Source organism: Enoplosus armatus, chromosome 22, assembly GCF_043641665.1.
Source record: "Enoplosus armatus isolate fEnoArm2 chromosome 22, fEnoArm2.hap1, whole genome shotgun sequence".
Classification (NCBI taxonomy): domain Eukaryota; kingdom Metazoa; phylum Chordata; class Actinopteri; order Centrarchiformes; family Enoplosidae; genus Enoplosus; species Enoplosus armatus.
In genome coordinates this window covers 3,269,114-3,282,500 of record NC_092201.1, presented here as the reverse complement: position 1 = coordinate 3,282,500, position 13,387 = coordinate 3,269,114, and the positions used below count along the sequence as shown (strand labels likewise).

Here is a 13,387-nt window from a genome sequence, read left to right as displayed (position 1 = left end):
CAACGCCAACATTTTTCATGATTTCACTGATCATCACAGCTTCGACCAGAGTTTTCCAACCTGTAGTTCATTTGCACTGGTCTGAATCAGTGGATGAGTTGGTAAATGTGTTGCTTTTTCCTCTTAGTTTGGTTTCTTTTCACACTGAAAACAAAGTGAGGCAGGAAGATAGAAGAAGGTCCTATCAGCCCAAATATCAAGAAGGCAGCGTACTTTGTTAGTTCAGGTCGGACCTTGATTTATTCTCCAGCTTTCTGCTAGAAACTGTTCGTGTTGCTCATTCACATCCCAGCATGCAGACACACACCAGGCTTCGGCACGTTCAGCTCAAACTTGCAGAATACGCCTTGTCGCTGGGTCGGATCGAGGTGGGCTCACGTTCCCACCACAAACGAACCGCTCCAGAATTCAGACCGAGATCACTTCCTCTAAAGGATCTCGGTTTCGGTCTGCTCCCGAGTCCGATTCAACCGGACCAAACGACACAGGTTCAGACTGACATTAGCCTCTGCATCAGCACAGTGGAGGTGCCAGCGCAGAGGGCACCAAAAAAACCAAACAAAAACCTGCAGCATTGTCTGGAAAAACAGCTGAGCCTGACTCAACCTCTGCCACAGGGCAATGCAACTTCATCAGATATGTTCCCTGCTACGTTTAGGGGGTCCTGTGCTCCAGCCCACTGTGACCTTTGACCCCTCTCTCTGTAGATGTGTGTTTCAGCAGGTGAGTGTCAGAGGAGCTGAACGTTCATTGTGCGTCTCTCTGCACACACAGACTTGATTAGAGAGTCGGTGCTAAAAAAGGTTTCGCACACAGGAGAAGAAAAAACTGTGGAGTGTGTTTGTTGTTTCTGACCTTTGACCTCTGGGCCGAGTTTCACAATAAGAGCCTTCTCCGAGTGGTGATTTACGGGCTGCTGTTTGTGGTTTGAAATTATTGTTTTGGCTGCATCTGTCAGTTTTGAGATAAATGATCTAAAAACAGAAAACTGGATATTATCTGAAAGTGATTCTCATAACTTAAGACAGATGTTTTCCATGAAAATCTGGTAATTTAAGGAGATTAGGAGTGTATTACATAAAGAAAATGATTATATTTTGATGCAAATTTCTCTTATATGACAACTAATTTATCAATATTTTCAATTTATACAAACGTTCGCCTGTAAATCACAATGGTTTAGTTATTTATCATGATGCTGTACCATAATTCTTGCTTCTAGTGTAAAAGCATAAAAGGTTAGAGAGTTTGTGTGTCTGACTTTCGTCTGCCCGACTGATTGAGTCCAATCGATTGTTGACGTCTGGGAAAAGCTTTTATCTCTGAGACAGCAGAGAGAGAGAAACAGGAGGAGAGGAAGAGGAAGAAAAGAGGAAAGTGGACGAAGGGCGAAATAGAATGATTAAATATATATTTTCATCTTTTTTTCATTTTATTGCTGGATTGCAAATCCAAGAGAGGAGAAAAAGTGTTCGGATCCTTTTAAAGCAGCAATTCCACTATGTAAAAATACTGCATTCAGTCCTGCCTTCAAAGTATTACTTAAGTAAAAGTACAAAATCATCAGCAAAATGAATGTAAAGTATCAAAAGTAGAAATACTCAGTATGCAAACCGGCTGTTGTTGAGTTTTATGTAACATTTACTCATTAGCAATAAGCACAGTACAGCTGAGGCTGATGGGAATGTAGTTAGTTTTGCAGGTATTAGATAAATCCAGATTTAGACCTGATGATGGCGCTGACTGGAGAAGAATCACCAAAACGATTACAGTTCATCCCGAGGGGAACATGAATGTGTGAACACGTCAACCTCATGGTGGAAAAAGTGAAAAAGAGGATCACCACAGTCGGTGGGATTCATCCTCCCGGGAACATGAACGTTTGTAGAAAATTTCACGACAATCCATGAGACAGTTGCTGAGATATTTTGCAGTTTGGATGTGCGACTGTAACGTTTTCACATCCTCGAATGAATGGATGTTTGTATTGATGGAGGGATGCAGAGGCCTCTCTCTCTCGCTCCCTCTCTCTCTCTCTTCCTCTGTGGATCAAGTTCATTGTCAAAAGGTATCGAGATGGATGATCGGGTGAACGTGTGAATGGAGAGACAGAAACTCACACACACACACACACACACACACACACACTCTAGTCATAACAAGCTACGTAAGAGAAACACAGACGAGAGCAGAAAGAGAGAGTGATTGTGGACGACTGAGTCAGCAGTCCTACGTCCACCACCACCTCCACCTCCACCTCCACCCCTCCTCTCCTGTCTGTGTGTCCATCACGCTGTGGCCTCCATTTGACTGTTAAATCACAGACTCAGCACAACAACACACCGACACAGAGACACAGAGAGAGAGGTCGCTACGCAAATCAGCATCTGACAGAGGCTGAATGTAGGACAGAACACGGCCGAGAGACACTGAAAAAGACTGCAGGGAGAGAGGAGAGAGTGTGTTGGTATGTGTGATTTACTCCTCTCTGTGTGTGTGTGTGTGTGTGTGTGTGTGTGTGTGTGTGGAGGACGAGGTGATGTAATGCAATAGATCTTAGTGAGGATATTGAGTTGTGTGTGTGTGTGTGTGTGTGTGTGAAGATGGGAGATGGGAGCAGCCATGTGCAAACTGTCGGATAAAGTCGGACAGCACGTGAAAAAGAGGTCATCAGGTAGGATCATGGCAGCAAACACACACACACACACACACACACAAACACACACACAGTATGTGATGTGTCGGAGTGTGTAATGTTGTGTGAGTTATTTCATTACTTAATGGTGCTGGTGGACGCCGGCCAGTCTCGATGGTTCTGTGTGTGTGTGTGTGTGTGTGTGTGTGTGTTTGTAGGTCTGTTGTGATAATATCAGTATGTTATGATACGATTAGAGCTGCAACTAAGGATTCATTTTTCATATTGAATAATTCATTTTTTCAGTTACACTTTTCTTCTATAAAATGTCAGAAAACATGAATCACAAGTCTTCAAATTGTTTGTTTCCTCTGAACAATGGTGGAAGAAGTGTTCAGATCTTTTACTTAAGTAAAAATAGTAATACTAGAGTGTAAAAATACTCTGTTACATGTATTTATAAGTTATTAGTTGGTTTATGTTTTGTTTTAATAATCTGAATCTGCAAAGTAACTAAAGCTGTCAAAAAAAACGTAGTGGAGTAAAAAGTACATGTGATGGAGTAGAAGTAGAAAGTAACAGAATGGAAATATTCAAGTAAAGTATAAGTATCTCAAAATGAGTTCTGTACATACTATGAGTAAATGTACAGGAGAAAAGCTAAACAGAAAAGCCTTTTAATGTTAAAAACATGTTCAGGTCAAATCCTGCATGACCTTTATTTTGAAACATTTTCTTCCTTCTTGTTTTGTCAGAATTTGCATGTTGTTGGTTTTCATTTGCAAAAGGGAACTCGGTCTGGTTCACTGCCCATATCAAAGGATTATTTGCATATACGTTACACACACACACACACACAGTCATGTTTTCATGTCTACCTCACGTGTGAATTTACAATCAAAGATAAACCTTTTCTTATTTTACGTTCACAGTCAGCGAATCAATCAATTAATCGTTTGATTCCCCCGCAGGTTGTAAGTACACGTGTCACGCTGCCTGTCGGGACAGAGTGTCTCTGGACTGTCATCCTGCTGCTTCCCCCGTCAGTCAGGACCAGCTCAACAACAACACGCCGCCTCATGTGAGTACACACTACACTCATGTTGTGGGGACATACATTTGCTCACACAGTCACATTGTGGGGACTCGTCTTCCTTTTGGGGTCAAAACACAAAGTCCCCATAACGTAAATCATTAAATTTTAGTATGAAAACTTGGTTTAATGTTATGTTTATAGTTAAGGTGAGACTGTGTGTGTGTGTGTGTGTACACATCCTTTTATTTCCTGTTTCTTTCTTCCCTGTATTCTATGAAGCACCAGTGTTGTATGTTTTCAAGCATGTTAGCTCAAAGTTGGGATTAACATTTAATTCTTGACCTTGCTATCAGTAGTTGACAAAATAAAATAAATAAATTGTTAGTACTGTGTAAATATATATATATCTATAGTAGGAAATAATATTGTAAAATCAAGTCTTAATTTGCCTTTAACAGTCAAAACTACAGACATTGCTGACAGACGTATTTATAATTAAAACATCATTTCAGGTTGAGCTTTAAAGTTTATTCTCACCACATTATATTTCTGGAAAACCCGGAGAGGCATCAGTGTATTACAGTGCATCACCACCAGGGGGCGCTGTAGTCAAACATTTGGCGAAGTCTTGCAGTGTGGCGGCTCCTTGGCCAGTTTATACAGCCAAAATTATTAAAATAACTGTCAAGTATTTCCTGTGTCATCTTCAGAATAATGTCACTTTCTCTGCTTTAAATATTGTAAAACAGTAAGAAACACACTGTTAAAAAAGTAGAAAAATAATTGGCATTTAAGTATAACACAAAAGAACATAATATAAAGCGCTTTTATTCGTTTAATGTGGCAAATCAATATTTTTAGGGTTTATCAGACAAAACAAGCGTCACCTTGGGCTTTAGACCGAATGATGGATCAAGATATATATCTCAAATAATTGGCAGAGCTGTAACATGTGTTTCACAGTGTTTTCAAATTCCATTGTGCTTCGATAAAACATTGGACCACAACACATACCCACAATGCATCACTCACCAAGAATGGTTTGAGTAAGAGGACAGCTGGGTGTGTAGCAGGCCTGGTTCATGTTAGAGTGTTTGAGCAGACCACGCCAGACTACATGATAATATTACACAACTGTGTCTCTGCAGTGCTTCAAAACATATGACTGTAATGTAAAGGTACCCAAAAATTATTTAGCATCTAATAAACAGTTAATGCAGGGACACAGGATTACAAGTCTTAGCTTATCACGAGAATCTTAAAGGAACAGTCCTTACAATTCTGTCAATTTCCTTTACAGAATTGTATTTGGTCCAGGACGTGTTTAGCCTAGCTTAGCACAAAGACTGGAATCAGAGGGAAACTGCTAGCCTAGCTCAGTCAAAGTGAAACAATAGCTCCACACATGACTTATTTACACAATATTGTCTCTGATTTGTGGTTTTGGGGCCAAAGTTAGAGCAATGGCTTTAACATTTCTTTCAAATGCAACTAGTTACCAGGTATCTTTCTATGGCTGTTATTGATATTTTTCGATTTAAGCCACCTATATTATGCTAATATCTAATTTATTTGCAACTTAGGCCTACATGCTAGTTGCTCTTAGAGGCTGGAACATCCATTAGTACAGTATTTTTGACGAAAACCAACAACATACTGATAATTTTTCCTATTCTTGGAAAACTTCACCAGCACCATGGAGCTAAAAATGTCTTATTCAAGATCTCATAGGCGTTTCTGCCATTTTTGTTGTTGTCTCATTTTGTGAGGACATTTTTCTGGCTGTATTTCCATCTAACATTTAGTCAACCCAAACTGAAACACTATGACTGTGATCCTGAACAAGCCCACTTTACCCCCCAATATTTACATCCCGTCTGCCAGTAACACCCATTCTAATATTTCCAGTCGTTGCTGAATGCAGTCTGGTTTGGCTCCACCGTTTGTCAACACTGATGTGGGTTTTTTCGCCCAGCATACGGAGGATTAACTCAGCACATTTCAAACACGCACACACTCTGATAGTGCTGAGCATAGTGCTTGTGGGTAGTACATTTTTGGTGCTGGGTCAGAGTGTGTGTGTGTGGTTACAGATGTGTATCAGTGTATATGCATGTCAGCTGCAGGACATGTGGGCAAAGCGCTGTCAACCCTTCCCACAGACATGTCAGTATGTCTGTTTATATGTACTGTATAGATGTGTGTATGCATATTCTTAGAAGTGCACAGAAAGTATTTTCTCAGAGTAACAAATATTAGAAAAACAGAACAGAAGCCTGGAGAAAAAAAGGTTGTTAAAGTTCAAGAAGAATCTCAACATCTTTATCTTTTAAAACCATTTTTACTCACAGTGGATAGAGACATGTTTCGGCACTTTTTAAGGTTGAGTACTTATTTTTTATATTGGCATTGAAACAGATGCTACAGATGGACAATAACACTGCACTTCTACATCAAAATAAAGAGCTAAACGACAGACAAAATGTATGTTCGTCATGAGAATTAGTTCATAGCATTTTTGGTTTTGGTGAAATATTCCTTTTCTCTTCTATTTGCTGAAGATGATTGTTTCCTCTCAGCTTCTTTCTGCAACTTTAAAACAGACTCTTTTTTTTTTACACTATTTCTGCCTCAGTGTGTCTGATCATTAAAAAAATGCTGAAGCTTCTGAAAGTGTGACTCTGTTAACATGCAGTTCTCACTGTGATTCTGCCTGTCTGCGGTTTGTGGTGGAGAAGCCGTCTTGAGACTGAATATCAGATAATAACATGATGTGCAGCCATGAGACAGTCATAAGCTCTCGTGTGTTTCAGCGTAAGTGGTGGAAGAAGTGTGTTTGTGTGTTAAGGTCAGACATGAACTTGTTTTGTACTCTAGTAAGTCTAATAACTTTGTATCTAGCGCCATCATCAGGTCAAAATTTGAATGTTTCCTATACTTTAGTTTACGACCAAATACCTGCAAATGTAATGACATTCCCATCAGCCTCAACTGTTCATTGTGTTTAGCGCTAATTAGCAACCGTTAGCATGCTATCACGCTAACTTGGTGAACATTATACCTGCTAAACATCAGCGTGTTAGCATTATGCATTGTTAGCACGTACTGTAGGTACAGCCTCACAGAGCTGCTGGCATGGTTAGCCTTAGTTTTCCAATTGGCAGCATTTTAGCCATTAGTATTAGTATTAATATTAGTATTTAGGATTTTTTCCATCCTGCCAAGAGCATAATTTGGGCAGAAACAATGAATATGTAGATCTTTAGCTTTAACTCTGTGTGAGCTGTTGAGTTGAGTTGTTAGTTTTGTTATAGATTTACTGTCTATAGACGTATTGGATGGAGTCGAGTGTGTAATGCCTTAAATAACTTAATCAATCAGCAGATCTCTCTTTGGTACATTGGTGCTAACTGATTTACACACTCACACACACTCACACACACACCTGTGTCAGTTATCATAGTGACAGTGATCTCGCAGGGCAGCCAGCCAAAACATGGAGGCATTTACTCTGCTAGCATGTAACACAAGCGCAGGGAAGTCCTCCTGTGAGTGTGACTGTGTTTGTGTTGGCGACCAGAGGAAGTAGGTCAGTAGGTACCAAAATACAAACGACTACTTACTGTCAGCCTCTCGTTTATGACACTCTGCTTGTGTGAAAATCTGTGACATTATGAATCTCTTACTGACCCAAAATTAGGCTTAATGCAATTTTCAACCCAACACCGGACACCAGAGACAGAACGGAGATAAGATTCGTAGTTTGACGTCAATCTGGGGCTCCAAACGCTGTTAGTGTCCGCACAAAAAACAAACCTCAGACTCTTTATTTAACTCCAGTACAGACTGACTAATATGATCACCAGTTAATTCAATCAGCTGGCCTGAATCTGCAGCACAAGAAACATGAAGGCAAGAACTCATGAACTCTTAAAAGTGCCTGATAACCTACTGTATGTGTTGATGATTGCTGTGCAGTAAATCTGGTGTATATAAGTATCATAAACATTGTTTAATTTGAGGCCCAAAGAGGTGAAAAAGTAAGAAGAAAATAAGCATAATTATGTGTAACAGAAATGCTCTTTTTCTTTATTTGTCTGACAGAACATTTATAGATAAATTATTACGTTTGTTAACATAAATATTAAAGACTTTGAAGTTAAATCTCACCAACACTGGATCCCTCTAACATTGATGTGATAGTTTGGATAAGAGTTCCCTTTATTTTGTTCTGTAAAGTTATGCTGCAAAACCAACATTTTCTTAATTTTGACTGAAAGAGAGGAGGATGCAGTTGCTGAAATAACAGTAAAAACATTACTTTTGAAGTGAGTAATGAGTTATTAATTACCCTTTCCTATGGACATTATATTCTAATATATGTAACCACCACTTGTTCCATCCTCCCCTCCTGCCATGTGATTGGTTTGTCTGAAGGGAGGAGGCGGTACATGATTGACAGATGGGGTCCACTTCCTGTCTGCTGGGAAAGACAAACACAGAGGAGAGGAGGAGAGACAGGGAGTCCGGATAGAGAGGAATGTTCATGTGTTTTCTCTTTGGCTCTAATGGAGACTCATTAACACTGAGACGCTGATAACTGATGTCAGAGTAAAGACCTCGTCGGCTTTTCAGGAAATCAACAGAAAACAGCAGGAATTTGTGTTTAAGTCAAGTCACTACACAAAAGATTTCACATTTAAAAGTTTAGATATAAGGGGAAATATTGTACTTTTGTTAAAAAATCACATCTGTTAGTATAGTGTTAGTATCTACCTGTGATAATATACATATAATTTGCAGTAATAGTAACCAACCTTTTTGACTTTTGACCCCTTGACCCCAACTTGTGACCCTTCCTCACATGACGATAGAGGCCTTAAGAGGTAAAAGTAGACAATATTTCTAGTGAAAGGCAACATTTTGAGGTATTTTCTTTCTTATTCCTTCAATCATCTTGTGTGATTAAGTAATTTTGAAGCGATTGTCCAATATTTTGCTTGTTTTCTATGGGAAACATTTCACATTAATTTATTCCTACATATCCTTTGTGTTACAGGAGATTTATAGAGTCCCATGATTGTCTTAATTAGTTTTAGACGTTTTAACACTTGAGAAGAATTAAAAAATCCAGCCAATTAGTTAAGTTGTTCTTATTTGCTGGCCTGTAAGTGCTTAAAATATAAATGATCAGCATAAAAAAAATAAGTTGCTGGCAGCTTCAAGCTAACACTTGTCATTTCACATTAGCATTTTACTGTATATCTTTCAATACAATAAATGCTGTTATTATTTTATATTTGTATTCATTATATCAAAGGAGTACAACATTTCAAGTCCAAACTGGCTTTTAATCAAGTATAGAGGACTTATTTAGCATTCTAATGTGCTAAACTTAGCATGTATGCATACACGATTTAACACCCTAACAATTAGCATCTAGCTAATTTTTAATGTTAAAGTGAGATTATGTAACTTAAGCTGACAATTACGGTATAATGGTAAATGCTAAACTATATTGTAACAGTAGCATGATCAGAAAAGAGTCTTAAAGTCTCTCTAAAGTTTGCTAACATTAGCCACCTTAAGCTAGTGGTCAGACCAGATCAAGTGACGTTGTAGCAGCAAAACTCCTGCTTCACTTTCACTTTCAGAGGTTTAAATTTATCCTTTGAATGAATTAATGAATATAAAGATATTTATATAAATAAATGTCATCCATCCGATAGTTATGGGACATATTAAAGATATCTGGACCGACTGAGTGACATTGTTATTCTGGACCATGTACTCTTTACCTCCTTCTCGTACATCAGTGTTTTTTATCTCTGATGCTTTAGGAAAGACAGTTACAAAGGTCAGAATCAATGCAAATAACACAGATGTCAATGTGCAAGTATTGCTTCAGGTTTTACTTACACTCAGTAGGAAGGAGAGCAGGGAGTGAGCACAAGATGCCGTTTTAAAAGTTAGAAAAGTAAATTTAAGTTAAAAGAAGAAGGAATGTTAATGTGTTTTCCCTCTGAGGTTTTATGGTTACTCATTAACAGCTATTGGCGAGGTTAGGGCCTGGGAGGGGTAACACTACGGTAAATACGCTCTCACAAACACACCAGCAAAACTAACAGGAAGGAAAACTGTTGTAAAACTTGAGAAAACATATTCCAGTGTGGGAAAACGTTTCTCTTCTTTTTCCTTACTGTTTTTCATTCTCTCTCTTGTGTCACATCAGGATTTGACTTGGCTGTTATCTGAAGTTAATGGTTTCACTTTGTACCAAGTCTTTGTACTTTTGACCCCTTTTGTGTTCATGTCTCTGCTGTGTCATGTCACCTGTCATTAGGAGGAGGGTCGGACTGTTTGGGCTGTTTGAAGGCAGATTTTTGGGTTTATTTTAAGAAGTTTTAAAAACTGGGATAAAGGCTTATGTGGGTGTCTGTCACCGGATTATGACGTTTATATGAACGTCTAAAAGTGGGGTTTATTCCAGAAAGGAGGTTATACAAATCTGGATTTAAAACATCCCACAAAGCCGAACCAAAGCTTAATTAAGGCGTGTTGTTTGTCAAGTTACATGTGCTCTAGTTGTTACTACATGTCATCAATTCACAATGAAAGAAAAACTATCACCATAAAACTAAACGAATCCAAATTGTCGACTAGTTAAACTACAAAACATGTCACAAAAGTTTGACCAAAAATCTTAATTCATTATCCAAATATAGATCCTAACTTTCTCCCGAGCTTTTGACCGCATCTCTCGCTCTTCTCATCACATATCCATATTTATATTTACAGCATATTGAAGGCACAGAGATGAACTGATTTATGATATTGTTCTTCTTCTTCCTCTAACTCTTAGTAAGCCAGCAAATAAACTTTCACTTTGAAGAAAAACTGGAATTCTAGTGGCATTAGTTGTATCTTAAAATGCAATACGGAAATCCAAAATAGCTGCATATAAACACAATGTCTCCACTGTTTAGAGTCTCCTGTGTGGCCTGAGAAAAACCTATTAAAACTTGTTGGAATAGCTCAGAAATGGCTGCTCACAACAGTTTCTCAGTTCTTAGAAAGTTGATTCTGGGGAGGTTTCCTTCGGACAGTCGTGATTTACTGACACTGAAGTGAAAAACGGGGCACTCCTTTCTCTGTTTAATCATTTTTGCCGTCTCAAAGCGCGTCTGTATTTGTTCATGTGTGTTTGTTTGTGTAAAGACATAAATAAACAGATGTTCCACGGTCATAAATGTTTCTCAGCAGAAAATATATGAAATGCCGCGAGGAGATTCAGCAGAACTACACACACGCACACACACACACACACACACACACACACACACACACACACACGCACACACACACACACACACACACACACACTGAGCCAGGCTAAACCCCATAACTGCAGCCACTAAATCATTTGGGGGCACACACACAATGTTATTCTAGATGGTTCACCTCCACACAACCTCACAACACAGCTAAAACCACACACACACACACACACACACACACACACACACACACCACAGTGTTACTGCTCTAAATAAAACTCAAGAGTTCAGCTTGGTTCAGCACAGAAACTTTGCTGTTTCTCCAGAAGATAAAGATTTTACAGTTATAGGTTTTGATTGAGGTTTCAGATAATATAATATAAATAGTGAATATGAAGCTACAGCCAGGAGTCGGTTAGCATAGCTCAGCGTAAAGACTGGAAACGGGGGGAAACAGCTAGGCACAATATATCTTGTTGGTTTAATCTGTACAAAAAACACGTAAAAACAACAATGTGTGGTTTTATGGAGAGTTACGTGCCGGACTCTCAGCTCAGAGCTAAGCTAGTTGTTTCCCCCAGTTTCCAGTCTTTATGCTAACTTAAGCTAACCGTCTCCTGGTTGTATAGCTTCATATTTAACGGACAGACATGAGAGTGATATCAATCCTCTCCTTAAAGCCTAAGGAAGTCTAAGTAGAGGAAAAATACTCAGTTTCCCTCAAAATGATGTTCTTGGCTTGTTATTAAATCCTCTGAAGCAGCATTTAGAGCATTTTGGGGCAGCTAAACATATGAATCAGTTCAGATAAAGGATAGCGCATGCCATCTTTGGTCTAAACGCCCAACTTCTTCCGTGTTGCTAAGTAATCCTGAATCTGAATTTCTGGATGTCCCTCGACCATCTCCTCTCCTCACTATCAAACATCTGGTTTCAAACTGTCCTTCCTGTAAACAAACATCATCACCATCTGCTTATCGTACCTCTCTTCCTCTTCGTGCATCTCTCTTAATCTTCCCTTTCCTCCAGTCCTCTAATCAGCCGCCTATTGTGTTAACGCAGAGAAGGAAACGGAGGAAGAGTCTGTGAGAAACTATCAAACTTGTCGAGATAAAAAAACATGTTTACATAAAAGGCAAATGTCAGTTTTGCAGAAAGAAAGAGGCAGACAAGGAGACGCATGCAGAGTAAGTGAATCAGACATAATCACAAGTGCATGAATAATAATTGTCCTTGATATGTTACATTAAGTTCATTTAGCAGACATCCAGACTTACAGGAATAAGAGCTAGATGTCATCCAACAAATACCTCACACTTTATTTTAATGGAATATTATTGGAATTATTAAACATAATTTTATCTTCAGTTTCGAACAAATACAACATTTTACTTTCTTTTTTGAATATATGATATATTTTTAGCCACAAAAGCATGATGTCTTGGGTATAAATGATTCACTCAAATATAAGCATCATATGACTTTAATGAAGTTTTGGAATCAGCTGAGACCAAAACATATTAAATATGTCGTGTTGTCAAACAGTGTGTAAAAAGTTTTCAGACAGCGAGCAGTTTCTTCTTGAGCTGCACATACATTGGTTTTATGAATTCAAAACAAATGTGGCAACAAAAACAATAGTGAAAACCATAACACAGACAGACTGCAAAGAGGAGCCGTGTTTATAAGCTGCTGAATAACAACGATAAACATCAGAACACCACAAAGATTTATGGCCTCAGAACCACAGACTTAGATCCGAAAACAAAAAAGTTTAAACTGAGAGCTTCACATTTTGTATTTTTAGCTAATCTGGCAACACTCAAAGACATATAATGGTGTCACACAGCTTTCAAAGAAGATTTAGACTATTATTTGACATACTATTAAAATAATTTTATCCATCCCTCAGACTCAGAGAGACAAAGAGACTCAAAGACAGTAGAGCAGCCAGTATAACACTGTAATCTTTGTGGATTGTGAAGGATTAACTCCTCGGTCAGATGCAGGGCTGACAGACAAAGCTCCCCCATCATCAGCTGCCTGTTGCAGAAACAGGACACCAGCCGACGGATTACAGACCCAACAGCAGACGTGTCCCATTGATTTCCTCCATTTTTGTGGCTCCTGACATGTCCCAACATGGCCAACAGAGCAGCTAACACGTTTTATACGCCAGCTGAGCCCCACATCGCCTCCGAGGAGTCTCTGAGTGACAATTTCTGCTGTGTTACATTTAAATCTGGCTGGTTAATGATTCATATCTGCCAGTCTATCGATGTATATTTGTCTATTTACTGTTTATCACTTTAAAACAGTGGTAAATGGTTGTTAATGCGCAGCATGAACAGAAGCCGAAACAGAAACGTTTAGGCCATTTATGGAAACTGGTTTCTTTTCCCCTTTTAAAGTTTTCCATCCACATTAAAATGACAAAAA

The 13,387-nt window shown here is 38.7% G+C and overlaps 1 protein-coding gene across 1 annotated transcript in view; it reads left to right on the top strand.

The window, feature by feature from the left end:
• Positions 1-13,387, top strand: part of rassf3 (Ras association domain family member 3) — a 55,084-nt gene that overhangs the window by 5,309 nt on the left and 36,388 nt on the right. The window contains exon 2 of the mRNA XM_070929081.1: positions 3,607-3,716. Within this exon, the coding sequence (XP_070785182.1) occupies positions 3,607-3,716 (110 nt within the window). The remainder of the gene's footprint in view (positions 1-3,606; positions 3,717-13,387) is intronic.